Here is a 20,640-nt window from a genome sequence, read left to right as displayed (position 1 = left end):
CACTTTCGGCTTGGCACAACTCGCAGCTTGAGCATTAAACATAATTAGTGGGCATGTGGGCAACCGGCGGAGTGAGAGCAACTAGCAACTAGCTACTTGCAACTTGCAGCTTGCAACCGGCAAATGGCAACTGGCAACCAATTCACGAAACCAAATTAATTTCAAATAATGCCCGACTATCAATAACACCCAGGAGCAACATCCGCACTGCGAATTCCATTACAAAATTGCCACCCAAAAATATGGACAACGAAATGGGAATCAGCTAAAGCCAAAGCCGAACCCCAAACCAAGCCCAAAGCCAAACCCAACCCCAAAGAAAACCCTGCAGTTGTAGCTTTTGATGTTTTTGTTGCTCTTGCAACACTTTAAGTGCAATTCCATAATCAAAGACCGCCGAGTGCAGTCGAAAAAGAATGGACGAGGGAAAGTAATAATAATGCTATAGAAATGACGCCCTACAAAAACAGGGTAAAACAGCATTGGAAAAATCTTCTTAAAGCTTGTGGATACCCTAAAAAGTAATTGGCCCTTTTAGGGAATTTTCTGCTAATTAAAATTTATTCAACGTTTTATCTATTAAATTGACGGTCCAGGCATTATTGTTATCTCAGAATTAATTGCTTTCTACTCTTTCATTTCTTAGAGTCACAACAGTTTTGGGCTAACAGACAAAGACGAGCCGATAATGCAATCTATATCGTCTTCTTTTAAAGCACATCTAAAATGTAAATTCAAAGTCTATTATGAAAGCACCATACCTCCCAAGAAAACTTGAGTCTGGAGGGTCAGGAAAAAGAGAAGGGAAAGTAAAATGCACAGAAAAAATTCGATATGAAATATGGTCATTTCTACCTTATCACTATATCAATAAAAAGGCGATACGGTTAATGTCAAATTTATGATTCAAACACATCAACTTAGTAATCAGTTATTTCCTAAAAGTTAAAAAAATATTATAAAATAAGATAAACCAATCTATATTCATATCAAATTTATATGAATTTTTTTCTGTGTGGTAGCTGCAGCAAAATCGGAAATGCATTTCGCATTTGGTCCGAGATCTGGCCATAAAGGCGGTTGGCACGGCAGCAGGAACGCACTTAGCGCTCATTGTAGGACACATAAAAAGGATTATTGTACAAATTCAATATTAATGCGGTGGAAGGAAGAAGATGACTAGGCGATGACGATGACGATGGCGATGATGATACCAGCATCCAGCCAAACTGAGCTGGCAAAATTATGCAGGGGCGTGAAACACTCGGCGGTCAGTTTAAGTGCGGCTTAGATGACAAGTCGGCATTGAATTGAAATTGAAATTCGCGCTTCGATTTGACAGCTTTTCATATTCCTCCCTCTTTTTTCCCACTTTCGCACTTTTCCTCTATCTTTCCATTTCGCCTTATTGCCTTTTGCTCGGTGGCCGGCTTTATTGAAAGGCATATTTCAAATGCGAGTTTCCGCAAAATGAGTGCAAATCAACTGCAAAACTTTTCCCCTTTCTGCTGAATTATGAAGTAAAAATATTATTGCAAATATAATGAATGTGAGGCGCGCAAGGAGGGCGAGAAATGGAGCTAAAGCAATTTATAAATTTCCAGCTCAGACCAAGTTTTCGTAGAAAAGGTGAGGGAAAAAGCGTGACAGCCATTGTGGGCTGTTTGAACATTATGCGATTGCCATATTGCTGAATCGCCGATTGCCTATCGTCCCGAACGCTATTGCATTTCAAGTTCTCTAACTTGGGAATGTCATGCAATCCCACATCGAAATTCCGGCCAATCAATTTGGGTGGCTCTTCGTTAAATTCCTAATTTTCGGTGTATAAGGAATCTGACTAAAATGTGGTAAGACAACAGTCAAAAAAAATTTTGTGAAAGAAGAAAGGCTCTCGCTAGAAACTGGGAGACCGAGAGACCTGTAAAGAGGATATAACAAAATCCGACCGGTACCAAATCAACGAAATCGAACCCGAAATCAATCAAAAGTTATTACATTTTAAGAGGTATTCAATTTTGTTGTTAAGCTTCCATTAAAATAAAACAGAAGGGTTAACTACTTGGCTTTAAAGTGTCATTAAATATTCTCCGATTTTAAATAATTTTCGATAGTATCGTTATTTTTGATGATGGCCAATGTTGATGGGCAAAACTATCGATAGTCCAAACTACCAACCCCATATTCAGCTATTGCCAAATTATTTTAAATTTTCGCTTAAACGGTTTGTACTCTCTTTTTCGGATATCTTAAAGTTTGGATATCTGGGACTATGTGGCCAGGGCAAATAGTAGACGAACGTGCCGGAATATTTCCCTTTGCACTTCTGTGTGCGTTGATAATTTTTGCCTAATGCGACTCAAGTTTGCACTTTAGTCTTTCAGCAAATATGGCAGTCGAAGTGTTGGGGAGCAGGAGCACCTACCCCGAGGGTGGGAAAACGCAGGGATGATGGCGAGGAGTGGGCGGGAGAGTCGGGGCCAGAAGTTTCCTCCGTCACCGAGGATTGCGAACTATTTGGGAGGGGATGGGGATGGGGCGGGGGAGCCTTGCAAATTTGCATAGCTCAGTTGCTCAATCGCAGCGACAATTGAGCGGCTCATTGATTGCACCACCCATTTGCCATTATCCGTTCGCCATCAGCTTCACTCACTACTCACCACTTATCCAGCCATCGGGGCATCCACAAACTTTTTGTTGACACTGTGCCATCTTTTCATTTCATTTTCCCAAATCAAATTCAATTCGCATTCAAATTGAGCAAAAGCGGTTTATTTAACGCCTTTGCCCGATTTTCAACCTTTGCTCCGGCCCATGCCAACACCTTGATTTACAGGAAAATGAAATGGCTTTTTGCCTTATAAATCTGTTAAGCTTCACTGCAATTGTTATTAACTCAGTGGCTAAGCCCTTGGAAAAACATAAATTGTTGAGCCTTTTCAATTCATTAATTTATGTACACATCTTAGAGGTTTAAGTGTACACCCAGAAAACAAAATGGACTAAAAGGGGCCTAATTACCTAAAATTTTCGGAAACATGGCCAGAAAAAGGCGCCAAGGCCATGCATTACCTAAAATGTTGGTCATGTGGACTATATTTTGTACGCAGTCCTAGATTTATTTTTGGTAATCGTTACCTAAAAAATGACTAGTGGACTAAATTTTTAGGTCAGAATTACCAAAATATTAGGTATTTTCAAAAAAGTTAAAATTATATTATTAAAAACCATTATTTGTATTAAATTGTGAGTAAAAATCTATTTCAAACTATTCCTAAATTTTAGGTCTTATGGACCAATTTTAAGGTTACGATGGCCTATAAAAATCTTTGTAGCTTTACCTAAAAATTAGGAACATAGTCCACATGCTAATATTTTCAGGTAACCCATAACCTAAATCTGAAATTTTAGTCTATTTAAATTTTTTAGGTCATACGTTACCTAAAAAATAGTCCCACATTTCTCAGGGTGTACTGCCATTTATTAATTTACTGCACAAAGTTCATGGCTAAAAGTGCTATTGGATTTTCGTTTATATCAAACGAAGACTGTACTTTGTATTGAAAGAATGAATTTCGTTTCAATATCCTGTTAATTTGTGATATGAAAGGAGTTTAAAAGTTGGTAAAACGATCAATAGCACTATTGATACTACCGATGGTTTTAAATTTTTGGAAACATCGATGGCTCGGGCGAAATATCGAGTATCGCCCAGCTATATAATTTAATTTAACATACTAATTTTTTTATATTTTAAGATTAAAAAAAAATGTTACAGTATACTTTTTTAGATCTCGACGGTATTTTAAGCGTTAGGGCTCAACAATATAGTTTCACGATAAAAATGAAGACAGATTTTGTTTCCTTAAGAAGTGGCATACATTTTGAATTGCATTTATTTTAAGTTTTTGTAATATCTTGTTTATTTTCTATAATTTCCGATAGTATCGATATAGTAATAGTGGCCACTATCGATAGCCAAAACTATCGATGATCCCAACTAAGAGTCTAAATATGAAACAGCCTTACCATTATTCGCTATAAATTAGTTTAAATCGGGGTACTTCAATGCTTCTAATTTGGCTGCCCAAACTTCCGTTTGCATTACGGAAATTGGTGGCACATTGTGAAATGGAGTGAGACGATAATTGAAAGCCGGGTAAAAAGTACGAAAGAGGTGAACTGAACGATTAGGGGAGTGGGGAGTGGGGAGTGGGAGTACATGGCTGAGGACTATGGCCCACGCGGCGTATGCGTTATGTGCGAACCCAAATCAAAAGGAACTTTTTGGCATGCACAAATTAACCGCTTGTTTGCGGTTAATTGAGATGATATTAATTATAATTATGCCCGCGCACTCACAAACGACGCGCACACGCTCACATATAGATAAAGATTCAGTTAGCAAATGGAATTATTTTGGGGGCTGCGTTGCTGCGAACACATGTAACTTACATGATGTAAGCGCTAATAACACTTAAATAAGCACCGACAAACACACTCACACACTCGCCCGCCCACACAGAGATACATACGTACATACATACTAATACACGACCAATACACACACACAAGCATACACCCACAAACAGGACAAAACGGATAGCGAGGACAAACATACATTTCAATTTCGAAATTAAGTGGCTCACTTGTCTTGTTTGTATTTGAATGCGTGTATTTGTCTGTCTGCGTGTGCGTGTGCCTGTGTCTGTGTTGATGCATCCGCGAGATTGTGTGTGTGTGTGTGCGGATTTGTTTGTTTGTCTGCGATTTGCGTATATGTCTGTATGTGTGCCCCGCCACATAAACATCCGCTTTGCTTTCAACTTATATATGTTGGTTTTTATTTTTTCCACCAACTTATACTCTTTATGGAGAGGATATGTAGTATGAAAAATGATATATATTAGGATTTTTAAAATCTGAGCAAACGGGGTTTCTTATCGATTTATTTCAGAATGCAACAAAATGCAATCTTATGCTAAAAAATGTTACATAAATATTTTAAATCATCGATACGTATAATTTAATATTCAGAATGGTTTATTTTACTAACTCAAAAGTTTTACATTTCTATTTACATTTTTATTTACATTTTATGACACATTTAACATATTTATTTTGGTCTTTTAATAGAAATTCAAATAAAGAAGCATTAAAAGCATTAATTAATAATTTTATTTAATGCGCATATTTTCCATAGTGCATTTGAGATTCGTCCGCTTTCTGTATCTCTCCTTATTATGCAAGCGAAACCACAACTAATGTGCACTGCAAACTGTCTGTCAATTTGCAGGAAGAGAGTCCACAAGTCAAAGGGCAAAAGGGGGTCATATGTGCATTAACAGATTTTTACATTTGTAATAGAGGCAAAAATATAGCAAAGGAAATATTTAACAAATAATTTAAGCTCATGGGTTTCGGCTCACTACGTATGTATTCAAATCGACAAAAAAAAAAAAATACAAAAGTCTTGGCCGAAGTAAAAACTGTATTAAGGTAAAAGCTTTAAATATATACATTTTGTAAAGCAATTTTATGAGTTTTCCGGCTTGCTGTTGCCATTCTATTTACACCATGAGCGCATAACTCTTGGCCAAATAAACAAAGCGTAGTTATTAAACAGGATATTCGAATCAACAGGAACACCAGTAGCAAGAACAACAAATACAATAACTGACAACAATAAGGGAGGGCCAACAGCAAAAACAACAGATGGCAAAAAGTACAAGAGCACAATTTCCTTATGCAAAGCGACGATAAGAGCAAACCGAATGCAAATACATAGATTTATGGTCACAGGACACTGAGAACTGGAATCCAGAGGCGAACTGGATTCGTGAAACCTATATACATATATCTCATCCAAAGCGCTGCGATCCACAGCTGCCATAGCCCCAGTTCTGTGTCGTAAAAATAAAAGCTGTCAATGCACTTGAAATTTATCGCCCTGCAAATTAACACTTAAATGCAAAATGGAAAAATGGGAAGCCAACAAGTAGCCGAGTTCGATCTCAGCGAAACTCGACTGGACGATGTCCTGCAAAAATTACACTGGTGTTTTGTGAACAATTACCGAAGTTACACAGTTTTGCGTTTAATTTTGTGTGATAACTGCATTTATGCATGGGGAAAGTTTCGCAAATGTGTGCAGGAAAAGTTTGATTGATGAAAGTTTGTTGAATGCATTTAACTTGGCAAAGGTGATGTTTTGTTAATAAATGTTAGCATTTTAATGGGTATTAGCACAATATGTTTTTAACTTAAAATAATGCAATTTTACGCACGTTTGCACCATTACAAATCGCATGCGTTCGCTGCTCCCGATATCTAGAAGTTTATACGGACAGCTGGACGGACAGACAGTGGGAAACATAGTTTTTGATGCTCATCCATACAAATTCTATGAATTTATTTAATTTTTTCGATAGTTTAAAAGAAAGGCTAGGTATCAATAACACTGTGCAGCATTTTTAGTGCTTTTTAAATTTACCTCGATGGATGCTATATTTTTGGATTCGTTACGAATTCCCAAGATAAACTGCGTTTTCAAAAAAGTTCCCCGACGCAAGGATTCTTAGCAAAAGAACCTCAAAGTTCGAAAAATTCCGAAATTGGCCAACTTTCCGGAGCTCTCAGAGGCAAACGGATTCATGGTTTGATTCGATGCTAAAGTTTTTTTAAAGATACCTTCCTTATCTTTCAAACCCCATACTTAGAATAATTTTAGGATTTTTTTTAAGGCAGAAATAGATTCCAGAAAACTTAGTCAAAAAACTTAAAAACGTACAGCTGCGGTCAAAATAGTAGTAGTGTTGCCGCCCTGTGTTTTTAAAAGTTTGTTGTTGTAATTCATCTTCTTCTGGTGATATTGTATTGATTATAATTGTACTATTAGACTAATTGGATAAGAAAAGTGACAACAAAAAACTTTTAAAAACACATGACGGCAACACTACTACTATTTTGACCGCAGCTGTAAACTTTTATGTTTTTTGACTATGTTTTCTAAAACTTGTTTCTCCCTTAATAAAAATCCTAAAATTATTCTAAGTATGGGGTTTGAAAGATAAAGAGTGTATCTTTTATAAAACTTTAGCATCTAACCAAACCATGAATCCGTTTGCCTCTGAGAGCTTTGGAAAGTTGGCCAATTTCGGAATTTTTTGAACTTTGAGGTCCTTTTGCTAAGAATCCTTGCGTCGGGGAACTTTTTGGAAAACGCAGTTTAACTTTGGAATTCGTAACAAATCCAAAAATATAGTATCCATCGAGGTAAATTTTTGGTGCTGCATAGTGTAATTAATAATTTCAAATAAATAATTTAGTAGGTATGTTACTTATGAAAATTATTAAATGGGACCTAAAATTACTTAATGAGCAGGGCTAAGTAAATATTCTAAGTACAAGAAAATATTTACAAGTCTTTCTGGTCGTCTTCTGGGTGAAATATAAATTTATTTTTGTTTCCTAACGCATAATAAACTTAATTCTTTTTTTGTATATGTGTCTTGTACATAGTATCAACGAGCAATATGGTTGAGTGTAAACGTTAAGATCGCCAGGCACAGCCCAACAAATACACCCGTTTTGAATACCCTGGCAGCACCTGAGTGGCCACCAAAACCGACGTATTCCCGGGTACCCCGCCCATTCTACAATCCGAATATCCAACCACCGCCCAGTGTTGCTTACCTTTTCGGCCTCCAGGTCGCCGGGAATCTGGGTGCCGTCCTTGGAGCAGAAGCAGTAGGGCAGGGCGCACTCCTCCGTGTTGCACCGCTGGGCGGTGTCAGCCGGGGCCTCGGTGGCAGGGGCGGGTGCTGGAAGGGCGAAAATCAGTTTGGAAATTATTTAAAATCTATTTCGTTATGCGGGATCCAATCCCAGATGCCGGGAGGTCGAGAGTCAACAAGTCAGCCGGCACAATGCCGGACGAAATGTCAATAAGCAGGCAATCCAAGGCGAGTGTGTGCAAGAAACGAGTTAAAAGAAAGTTAACAACGGGAGGGGCAGTGGGGGGATCGAAGCCAAATAACCTTAAGCCAAAATCCGAGCTCTCTCCGCTCTCAAAAGCTATTTGCATATGTGGGTGGTGTTTGGGCGTGGGATCTGGATGTGATGTGATTGCGAGCCGAGCCGAAACTCAATCGAATTCAATTGCTTTTTTCTCCACAGAGCCCCATCCTCAGTGGCAATCAGTTGTTCGGGCTTGTTTTGTTTTGTTTTGTTTTGCGATCGAGTAAACAAATTCGCTTAAAGTTCGCAAAACAAAAGGTGAGGCCAAGTCGGCAACCCTGTTCCTTGGCAAATATTAAAGGCATATCCGGAGCATCCGGCAGATGCACTAACCGAATTAGCACTCGCCATGGATATGGATGCGCCATCGAAAGTCGTGCCCGGAGGCGTTGATTTGATTTGATTTCGAGCTCCGTTCGAACTTTGCCGTGCGGGGGCTAAGGGAATTCCCCAGTAACATCCGAAGGTTAAAGCCTGTACGTGTCACAAATATGAATCACTTGCAGTGGTGCAGTTGAAGCCCCAAAAATATTTGTTTTATTATTTAATTATCTACTTGCAATTTAATAATTACTAATTTCAAAGAAATTTCATAGAAATAACTAATAACTAATTAAAAAACTTAAAATACTTATTCAAAAATCAATTTATCCGATTTATGTTAAAAAGTTTTGGTATAACTTAAAAAAGTTGGTTTTAACTGTTTTCAAGATTCCTTTTTTCGTACTGTTAAGCTCTTATCTCAAGGTAATTAATCAATCGATATGATTATCCGATTTCCGCTTTCAGAGAAGTCAACTTCCTCCTCACAATGTTGTCATCGAAACTAAATTGTGAAATGGTAGCTTCTCCTAATTCCCGGGGACACATCATCAATCAAATAAATTCTATTTCCATTTCCCATTTATTTATTTTTCCCTTAAGAACGTTTGGGCAAGAGCTTGAGCCTCTTTTCTGAAGAAGTGGCGGGTGGAGAAACTTGAAGTTTTCTTTTCGATTACGATTTCAACCACGCTTAACTGAGATTTAATTATTTAACTTCAATTTCATGCAAATAAAGGCCCGACCTGTCCTCCTAAGTGTTCATTGCCTTAGTTTTTGGAGGGCTTTCTTTCTTTTGCATTTTTCAATCTGTTCCCACGGATGGGTGTAAAAAAGTAATAAACGATATATATGAATAAGTTTTTTAGGAGTTATTAAAATATTAACATAGCATTTCTGATCAGATTGCTGGGCAAAATGGCAAAATAAATAAAAGTAAAACCGGAAAGGAAAACAAAATAAATGCTTGTGGCATATCAATGCCTTTTGAAAAATATTTGTGGTCACATCATAAATAACGGCAATGAAAATGAAATGCTTGGCAATTAATTGGCCAGGACACAAACACACTCACACACACACAGAGGACACACAGGACGCAGGACACACAGAGAACACGACTGCAATCAACATTCTCTGGGGCTGGAAAACCAAACTCTTTGCCAACCATCCTGTCCAGCTTTTCCAACAGAAAGTAAATGCATAAAATTTTATTATTTCAAAAAGAAACTTCAAGAATCCTACACTCTCTCTCTCTCCCTCTCTCTCTGTCTGACTCTGTCACACCGACTAGTTCCGTCTCGCTCCAAACTTGTGCTGAGTTATTGAATAAAATGTAATAAACACTTTTAGTAACTTTGTCTTATGCATTTTGTCGTCGGTGGACGGACAACGATTCACATCTTCGCACACGATGCGTATACGTAATATTCGGCTACTGCCACTCCATCCAGCAGCTGCTGTTGTTTTTCTGTTCCTTGTTTTTTGTTGTACAGTGAACGGGTGTTACAGTGAACTAATACAAATCAAGACAGTATTTAAGATAATGTAATATATATCTAAATTTACTAAAATAACTATTTTGCTCCAAAGAATGCGAGAACGATAGGCCACTACGGCAAGAAGTTATTTGTGTCTAGAAATGTAGAAATATCTAAACATTACCTATGGCAGCAATGTAAATATATAATTAACCGAACGGCAAGAATTTTTTCCCTGACCAAGCTAGCATTAAAAAAACGATTTAGGGTTTGCACAGGACAAAATGCGTTCAAAACAGCATACGTTTTCCAGTTTAAGCCAATCTTTCATATGAAAACTATAGGATATGTCTTTGATCTAGGTGCATATATTTTATGATGATTGGAAAATTGTATAATCGATGGATATTTCCCGATTCCTCAAATGCCATATGACTGATTCTGTTTCTTGGGCCATATTTTCTTAAAAATTAAATAAAAACTAGATGACCAAACCCATACATATAAATATTATACGAAATATATCATAGCGAAATGATTTAAATGGTAGGTGGTAATGTAAATACACAGATACTGTTAAAGAGACTGCCTACTTTCTCAAGAGTTTACTGTATTATCGTTAAAGTTTTTGTTACTATTTTTACCAGTCCTTTCTCGTTGTTCGTGTGTGCGGGTGTTACTGCTCTTGTTGTTGTGTAAGCAATATTGAAATGCTGTCATTGAGCGTGCTCACTGAATTATGAAATTGAAAACTATTCAGTGCAAAACATTTTTCTTTGCATTTTATCAGCTCAGCTGCGTGATGTGTGGGTGTGTGCGTGTGCGTATGGATGTAGGTGGAAAATCAGCTTGTCATTTCCTTGGACACGCTGCCTGTCAAGCGTTCTAACCCTTGCCAAAATACGACTCCCCTTAAAAAAGTGGCTTAAATATTTTAATTCGTGTCTCGCCTTGGTCAAATCAAATCGAAATGAAATGAAATGAATTCGCATTTATATGCACAATGTATTGCATATATTTCAGGGCACACACATGCCGCATTTTGCTTATTTATTTTGGGGACAAGTTGCTGTCACAATTTCAAATTCAGTTGAAACTCGTTGCGTATACGCAATTCGTCAGTTGGGATTTGAGGCAAGTAAGTATTCGAGAGGAAAGCAGGGTACCGAGGAGCTACGGATGTCGGAGAGGAAGTCTTTCGGCTGGCAGAGCTCTTAATCCTCGGATGGCTTAGGCAGTTGGCAGATGGCTGCAAAATTAAAGCTCCCGACGATTATAGGCAATCAGTTAGTTCTTTTCACTCATTTCCATGAAATTGCTTTAAATTACATATATTTAAAAACATGCATTCACAAATTCATAAAAAGCTGGCATATAATGAACGGCAAAGTGTATATATTTAGAGAAGAGACTAAACATTAAATTGGAGAATATTTAGATCGAATATATGCAATTTTTAATCTAAAGCATAGACGTATCTATCTATCTATTACTGTGTTTATACGATGCCGAATTCACGCTATCATTTCACGCAATAGATGTAACCTTTTAAGTTTTTACTCCACGGTGGATATACGTTCTGACCGATGTTTATTTTACTTCATAAGTTTAATTAAGGGACCGAAAATATCTGTTATTGTAAATTTTTTATACAAAAAAAATCACGCACTTAGAAGGGTCCTAAAAATTTTTTTAATACACCACAATTTTTATTAGCCATTGTAGTTTACAAATCCGTAATGATTTTGATTTTTATAATAAAACTCAAAAAATAACTGTAATTTTTTTATTTTTGGCCCCTTGGACCACGTTAGTTGTATTCTTTTTGAAAATGTGCTTAATATAATTATGAACATTTTTTTAATTCAAGTAAATTTACTAAATGAAAAACAGCCAAATTTCCGGGCAAAAATTGCATAACTATATATGTATGTATGAATATATATGTCAGCGGAAAACAAGCGGGAGCAACTTTTCATGCACAGAGCTTTGACCTAATCTCTGCTGCAATATTTCGCCTTGAACTCCCCGTCTGCGTATGTGTGAAGAAAAGTAATAACATAAATGGCACACACACAGAGAGCTATTTATATGATACAACATTCAAGTCGGTATTACGCAAATCCCCAAACGCTTTAGCTGTCGCAGCTTTCTTCCAAGCGGTTGGCTTCCGACCAACGACCGTCAACCGACGGACCGGGATCAGCTTCCGTACCCGTAAACCCCAAAAACCCGTACCCATGCTCCCCCGGCCATTATGCGCTCTCTTCCGTATCCGTATCCAAAAAAGCAGTCCTAGTCGCAGTTGCAACCGGAATGGCGACTACTGCAAAAGTGCGTGTTTGCATGTGAGCGATATGTCACCCGGCATATGGCTGCGTGTGTGTGTTTCCACCCCCTTTCCTTTCCTTGCCAACCCTTATCAAACTTTTCCAAGCCCCTACACTCAAAAGAACTTCACCAGGAATTTTAGAAACTCGCCTTTGGTTCTTTGGTTCTAGAAAACGTAAGAAATGCAAGCAGTGGCATACATTACACTGTGCAACAAAATGAATGCTTTTGAAATTTACCTCGATGGATGCTATATTTTTGAGTTCGTTACGAATTCCCAAGTTAGACTGTGTTTTCAAAAAAGTTTCTCGACGCATGGATTCTTAGCACAAGGACCTCAAAGCTCGAAAAATGCTGAATTGGCCAACTTTCGGGAGGAGACCAAACGGATTCATGGTTTTTTTGAGATGTTAAAGTTTTTTAAAAGATACACTCCTTATCTTTATCAACAAAAAACTTTTGAAACTAAGGGCGGCAACACTACTAATATTTTCACCGCAGCTGTATACTTTTATGTTTTTTGACTCTGTTTTCTAGAATTAGTTTCTTCCTTAAAAAAATATCCTAAAATTATTCTAAGTATGGGGTTTGAAAGATAAAGAGTGTGACTTTTAAAAAACTTTAACATCAAAACAAACCATGAATCCGTTTGCCTCTGAGACCTCCGGAAAGTTGGCCAATTTCAGTATTTTCGAACTTTGAGGTCCTTGTGCTAAGAATCCCTACGTCGGGGAACTTTTTGGAAAACACAATTCGGAACGAGTTCAAAAATATATATAATATAATATAATATATATAATACTGCGACAGTAAAGTACTATAGCAATGTCTTATCGTATCCTAAAACATTTTAAGACTGACTTAGAAGATTGACAAAAATAATCTGTCATCTTAACTGGGGATGTATAACGGAGAAAAAGTTCGTTAAAAATATCGTCAAATTGAAATATCCATAAGTATCACATTTAACTAGAGACCATAAATAACAGTTATTTAAGATTTTTATTTTACACAGTACAAAAATAACACTTGTTTTACTCTTGTCCGCAGAGTATATGGATGTCTACAAATATAGAAAACCAATAAACTATTATTTGTCCATGCCTATAAAGTGTTTAAAAATCAGTCAAATTGTTTATTAAAATTTGTACACATCTCAGTAGGCCTTTTCAAATAATTGTTCTTGTTTATTAAAAGCGAAACATTTAAATGCAGATCGAAAGAACAATGTATCATGTGTCCTTGATCCTCTTTTTAAGGATTTTACCCCTAATTTTTTTTTTGTACACATGATATATTGTTCTTTCGATCTGCATTTAAATGTTTCGCTTTTTATAAACAACAACAATTCTACAAAATTAAAAAAAATGTCTTGGTGTCGTATAGTTTTAAAACACGCCTTATATATATTCTTGATCAGGATCACTAGTCGAGTCGATCTAGCCATGTCTGTCTGACTGTCTGTCCGTATGAACGATGAGATCTCGGTAACTACAATAGCTATACGGTTGGGATTACCCACACATATTCTTGGGCTTGCAGTGCAAGTTTGTTTCAACGGAGCGCCACGCCTACTCTAACGCCCACAATCGCCTTAGAGGACTTTGAAAAAAGCCTGACAGTCACAACTTTACGAACTCAAGAATTTTTAAATCGGACAAACCATCAAAGCATGCGCGGATCCACAAGGGGGTGATATGGGTGATACATCACCCTCCACTCGGGTGAAAAATTAAAGGAATTTTGGTATTACAAAAGTATGCAACAAAAAAATTGTTCTAATATCACCCCCCACAACAAAATCCTAGATCCGCCACTACATCAAAGTTATGAGCAAAAATTTAAACAGTCACTAGATGACGCTGACGACTGCGTATCTTCATCTCCCTCGCGCTCGCTTTAACTGAGTAACGGGTATCTGATGCGTTCGACTATAGCGTTCTCTCTTGTTTTAAATTTAACAATAATACCATTTTATAGTTTCTGAAAATAAGTCAAATCATGGTAAAATGCAAGAGTCGGTGCTTCTTAAACAAGAAGAAATCAGCTACCAGTTAGTCTATTAAGTAAATTATTAGAGCAATTTCTCTTTGTACGAAATTTGGTTGTAACTAATATTATTGCTTACTTAAAATCTACCCAGAGAGATTTCTGTATTACACCCGTATAATAATAACAATATAAAAAACTTGTATGTAAAGACAAAGCTACATATTTCATTGCAGCTGGAAATCGAAATTAAATGAAGTTAATGCATGCAGTGTCATGCCTGCTTGATTTCTGATGAATTTTTGTTCTCTTCGTGACCTACATTTGCTAAAAGTAATGTACATAATCTCTTAAGATTATATTCTATTATACATCATCTAAAGTTATACAGTTTTTATACCACTCTCTTTAGCTGAGTAACGGGTATCCGATTGTCCAGGATCTCGATTATACCGTACTCTCAACTATTGGAAACTTTTGTAAATTGATGAATGTATATATACCTAAAACTTACCATAATCTTTTTATTCACCTTTGAACTTATTGACCAACATTTTCAAGTAAGAAGAATGCTTAATACACCAATAAGATCAGTGGACTTGCTGTTGCGGTAAGTCAAAATTAAATTCTAAAGTGTATGCAAAATAAAAATGTAAAAAAAGAGGAAAATGCGCACAGAAGCGATGCAAAAGTCCGAGGCTGAAGCTGAGGCTGCCGTAAAACTAAATCGTAAATGTCAGCTTTAATGGCCCACACACGCATATATAGCTGTGGTCACGAATATAGAACTGTATACGGCTTAATATGAATTGAAGACTAAATAAAGTATTGTATTTTTGAAAGCCAAATAAATTAATTTAAAGACGGTTTGCGGCCGATCATAAAGCTTTCTAAAAGATCACTAATACGACTCCTATGCCATTTACAATATAAAACGATCTCCCATTTGTGATTTCGGTGGAATAATTATTAAAAATAAATTAAAGTTAGAAATAATATATGATATTCTTTGATATATCCCACACCTAGACTAAAATATACTTTTGATCAAATGGAAAACTTTGAAGAAAATGGGCAGATCTTGTCTTAAATGCCTTATAACCTTAAAAATGTCGATATTTTCCTTAATATGTGGTGGATAAATAATTTAGCGGCAGCAAATTAATTATTCTCGAGGGACCACGAATAAAATAAAAATATGAAGAGGCCAAAATGGGATAGAAGGTTAAATTATTTCCACAGATCTTCTTAAAAAAACGCACACAAAATAAAATGAAGTACTTTACAATATTATTGTCTAAAATTTGTAGTACCATTCTATTGACCCACAGTGTGTAGATAAATGGAGAACGAAAGATAGACTTGGATATTCTTAAGCGGTCGCGTTTGTGCCCCATTTGAAGTGCACTCAATGTTGTGGGTGGTCGGGTGGTGTGCCAAAGTACTTGGCATTCATTTTGGCAATGGCTTAACCTCCGCCCCTTCCCTCCACTCCCCTCCCTTTCCAACCCATTTCCCAACCGCCCTTTACCCTGCGGCAAGGTGGCCCTTTGGGCAGCGTCGTTAGACAAGTCAATAGAGCGGACAATGTTTGGAATTGTGTCCCCGGAGTGGTGGCCACCATTTGCTCATTGCTTTTGTCATCGGCTATATTTCGATTTCGATTTTGGTTACGTTTCAGTTTGGTTTTGGCCAGCACAAACACAATAATACATGCACACGAATTTTGCAACCATAAATGAATTATGCGACATTTACTCGGAATTGCTTCCTAATGTGCAACATCCGGCCTGAGAAATGTCCTCCTTTTGTCTATGTGTGCCTGTCTACTGAGAAAAACTGTAAATTTGTAGAAATCTCTTAAAAAATTATACTGAAGTCAAGTGAATTCTACATTAAACTGTTTTTACTTTTTAATTCGGCTTTTAAAACCGTGTATAACGCTTACGGTCTGCGACTTTTTTTTTTTAAATAAACGATAAAAATGAGACACAATAATATTGTATATGTGGGCCATATTTTTTCTGCATGCTCAGTCTGCCAAGATTCTATTTGAAGCTTCCAATAAATTCTATGCCCTAAGCTTAGCCCGGCTTTTATATTCCTCGTCGGTTCTTTTGGTCTGGGGTTTTTGTGTCCCTCTCAAAACTTCAAATCGTTTAGCAGGCCAGACAGACAGATGGAGGGAAAAACCTGCCCAAGGAATGGTGGCCACACTTAGAGTGCACTTACAGTTTTTACCCCATTTTCTTTGTTCGCCCTGATTTATGTTGCACTTTCTTCCTGGAATTTTGAGACTTTCCTAATCACTTACTTGTTGGTAGAGGACCGCACTTGGCCTCATCCTTGAATGTGCAGTACTTCTGCAGATCATCGAAGAAAAGTCCGGATGGACAGCGGTTCAAATACGGAAATCCATCGACGCACTGTAAGATGAAGTGTGAGAGAGGGAAAATATTCGTGCCATTACAAGTGGCTGAATTTACCTGGTAAAAACGACGACAGGTCGCCGGATCAGCGTAGTTGCCATTGGCAATGTGTGAGGGACACTGGAACTCCTCCTTCTCCTTTCCCTGGCCTGCAAAATTTCAAGAAATTAATAAAATGTCGTTATTTAAAAAACACAAAATTGGAAAATTATGTTGACTTTACTTATAATCATAAAGCAAATATATGACCTAAATCAAATGTAATTCGTGAGTAATTTAATCCTGATTGAAAATTTAAATCCAAGAACTACGAAAATATAATTTTGATTTATTAATTTACATATATAATTTTTTGATTATTCTTATGAGCTGTATATTTTAGTTGTCCATTCCAGTAACGACTAGAGTTCCTTAACGTCGAATATACTCGCTATCTTTCTGCGTAAAATATTTATTTATCTTATTTATACCCTTGCTAAGGATATTATAATATCAGACAGATGTTGCAACGCACTGAAGGAGCCATATCTTACACTAAAAATTCTATTTCGTCAGAAGTTTAAAATGAAAACTTGCTTAACTCGCTAAATAAAAAAAACAAACAAATTGTAAACTTCTTAGATTTGTAGATTGGTATCCAATCAAATTAACCAATTCGACAAATAGTTTATAAATTAATTTGTTACCACCTACAGTGAAAATAAATAATTAACTATCGTACTTGTTGAGAACCATTAAAAGACCTGCTCACTAATTTGTTTACAATTGTCTGTCTTCCGTGAAGGTTAAGCCAAAAAAACTGAATTTCCAATGAGACTTGCTAACCGATACCATTTGAAATACTGCTGCTTCAAAATCCAACGAATCCATAAACCACTTGCATTAACTTCTTTATAGAGTTAAGTTGCGCGTGGAATTTAAATATCCGGCAATTAATTGCATAATAGACGTAACACTTTGTGTAACGCACCAGATTTATCTGTTCATGTATGTAGGATTGACCGGCAGGAAAAAACAAACTATAATCGCTTAATGTATATTTATGATGATTTCGCAGAACATACATAGCTACACATATATATTTTCAGTTTTTTAATGAGGCAAATCTAAGTTTAAAAGGCTTGGCGGCTTGACATTTACAAAAAGCCACAAAAGGGGTGAGAGATAAGCGAATGAAACCAATAAATAAATAAATAACAGATAAGTTATAATTAAATGTCGATATACGTTCTGATCAAGTGGCAAAAAAATGCGCAAAACGGGAAAGCGTGAAAAACTAAATTAATGAAAATATTTTAAATTCTAACTTCAAATCTATCGCCTGTTTTGTTGCGGTTTTGGACAAGTTGAACTATAATGAATATAAATTGACTAACAGCATTAGATTAACAGAGGCCTAAAACAACAAACAGCAGAAGTCCAACCCAGTTCTCATTTCCTGAATCCGTTTTTCGACCAAAATGTTTGGCTTATTTGGGGGGAAATCGATGAGATCTAGTGGCGATTATAATTACGCCCACTTTCCCGGTTGACTGCCGCTTAAATTATTCATAAAACATATCCATTTTGGAGCTAAATGTTAATTAAATGAAAACTATTATTGGACACAATTGCATTACGTATACGCGGCGTGGGCTGCGTGTATTTCCTATTATAATTATAATTATTTGTCAGTTTTATGATTTTTCATTGTTGCTATGCCACGAAAATGGCAATTAATTGATAGCTAAGACTGAAAAACCGAAAATATCAAAATTGAATTTAATGGATACAGGCGAAGTTGACAATGCTCTTGACGATTTATTGTCGGAAAATAAATATAATCAGCCGGCGATTAGCTTAAATAATTTTAGAAAGCTCTTAAAGGTTTACCTTGTTTTTAAATGTTAAGTAAATTAGCTAAATCATTTAGATTCAAATAATAATAGCAGATAATTCAAAAAATATAAATTGCAAGACATTTTTTTAATAGGTGGAGAGGAGAGGTCTGTTAGTGGGACAATCGACTTTCTCATATGTTTTTCAGTAACCAAACTTTTAGTAAAATAATTATAAGCAAGGCTCAAGACATATTAAAGTTGTGTACTATTTAACTTAAAAGTTTTTTTTACCTTTTTCAAAACTCGCTTAAAAATGAATTCAGGGCTTATATTAGGGTTTTACAAATTTCGAAAATTCCTTACAATGAAAACAAGAAAGGAAGCTAGCTTCGGCCAGCCGAAGCTTATATACCCTTGCAGATCATGCCTATTAATTAACAAATCGCAAAAATGTTTAATTTTCTAATATTTCTCATTAATTTTCCGACCGTTCCTATGGCAGCTATAGTCGTCCGATTTTGATCAAATTAAAATTGAAATTCGGAAATATTTAAAAAGAGTCATATCCTAGAGTAGAAGATAATACAATAAAAACCAAAGAAGCTAGAATTTATTTCCTATTACTTTTCCATTAATTTACCGATCGTTCCTATGGCAGCTATATGATATAGTAGTCCGATTTTTTAAATATTTAATTCGAAATTCAGAAATATTTAAAAAATAACATCCCCAAAAGTAGAAGGTAATATTTCAAAAAACACCGAAGCTAGAATTTTTTTAACGTTTTCTTTTCCGATCCTTCCTATGGGAGCTATAAGATATAGTTGTCCGATCCGGTTGGTTCCGACATATATACTACCTGCAATAGAAAGAAGACTTTTGGGAAAGTTTCATCCTGATAGCTCAAAAACTGAGAGACTAGTTTGCGTAGAAACAGACAGACGGACAGACGGACAGACGGACGGACAGACGGACGGACAGACGGACAGACGGACAGACGGACATGGCTAGATCGACTCGTCTTGTGATGCTGATCAAGAATATATATACTTTATGGGTTCGGAAACGTCTCCTTCACTGCGTTGCAAACTTCTGACTGAAATCATAATACCCTCTGCAAGGGTATAAAAATAAACCTGTTTTGCATACAAACTTGTTTCAGCCCACCAAAGACGCTTTCGACAAGGTACTTTCCATTAAGTTTAGAGGAATTGAGACCCGTTCAAAGAGCCTCTTAGTTTTAATTGTAATTTTGCAAAGTATTTTAAGAAATGACGGGAAACAAACTAGAACTAGCTAAAATTGATAAAGGTTTTGTGAAGGACAAACTAGAATTGTCTCACCGAACGCTGACTTTAAGTTCAAACACAAAAGATATTCATAAAACCATGGATTTTTTGCTATTATTCAAGCCGCAAAGTTCATTAAAATTCATGAAATGCCATGCGGAAGACATTTTTTCGAGAGACACTCGGTTTGGGAAATAGTCTTGAGCAAATTTGTTTTCATAATTTGATTTGGCTTTTTTTATTTTGTGTAAATGTATTCTGTTAATTTGTTATATGAACAGTGAACACGGATTGCAAATATATACGTATAACTGATTGATTTGAGTCATTTTATTTCTTTGAACCCGCGTTAACCAGAAGCAAATTTAATGTAGCAATACAATAGAAAATATGTATTTATTTCTAATATATTTTGACTGACTAACACGATAGACGATTCTTCAGATTCGCATTTAAGCCCTGTGAACTTTCGGTGCCGAAGCCAAAGTGCAACTTAAAACTCTGTGGGAATATTTGTTATTGGGTTGGTCAGAAAAAAACTGCACCTTCTTCCCAACCTTTGCTAACTTTTGCCATTTAATGTTGCATTTTTATATAGGTACTCGCAGTTTATTGTTGGCATAAATACATTATTTGTATTTTTATATAAATTTAGCGATTATCAATAAGGCACTAACTTTAAAAGGGACCACTTAAAGTTTTGTCAAACAAAAGCAATCAATAAAAAATCAGGGAATATTTTGCTAAAATATTTGAGTGTGTTGGTGCTTGGTCAATTTATGGTTATTTATGTGTATATTTAGCCAACAACAGCAGCGGCCACAATGTGGCGGAAAAAGCAACAAAATTGGCAGTTAATTTAAATGGAATGTGTAAAATAAACAATAACAAAGCAATACCAGATTTAAATCAAATGAAAATGTTGCGCTAAAAAATATCAAAAATAGTAGGCCAGGGGGAA

The 20,640-nt window shown here is 36.2% G+C and overlaps 1 protein-coding gene across 2 annotated transcripts in view; it reads right to left on the bottom strand.

Moving 5' to 3' along the window:
• The window catches only part of Cda4 (chitin deacetylase Cda4), a 66,411-nt gene that overhangs the window by 24,768 nt on the left and 21,003 nt on the right, over positions 1 to 20,640 (bottom strand). For both annotated transcript variants that reach the window (XM_070219060.1, XM_017153034.3), the window contains exons 2-4: positions 16,628 to 16,719; positions 16,456 to 16,567; positions 7,696 to 7,823 (exon numbers count right to left, since the gene is read on the bottom strand). In XM_070219060.1, coding sequence (XP_070075161.1) covers positions 7,696 to 7,823; positions 16,456 to 16,567; positions 16,628 to 16,719 — 332 coding nt within the window. The remainder of the gene's footprint in view (positions 1 to 7,695; positions 7,824 to 16,455; positions 16,568 to 16,627; positions 16,720 to 20,640) is intronic.

Source organism: Drosophila takahashii, chromosome X, assembly GCF_030179915.1.
Source record: "Drosophila takahashii strain IR98-3 E-12201 chromosome X, DtakHiC1v2, whole genome shotgun sequence".
NCBI lineage: Eukaryota > Metazoa > Arthropoda > Insecta > Diptera > Drosophilidae > Drosophila > Drosophila takahashii.
Note: the sequence above shows the minus strand (reverse complement) of the source record. Positions and strands in the feature narration are given on the sequence as shown.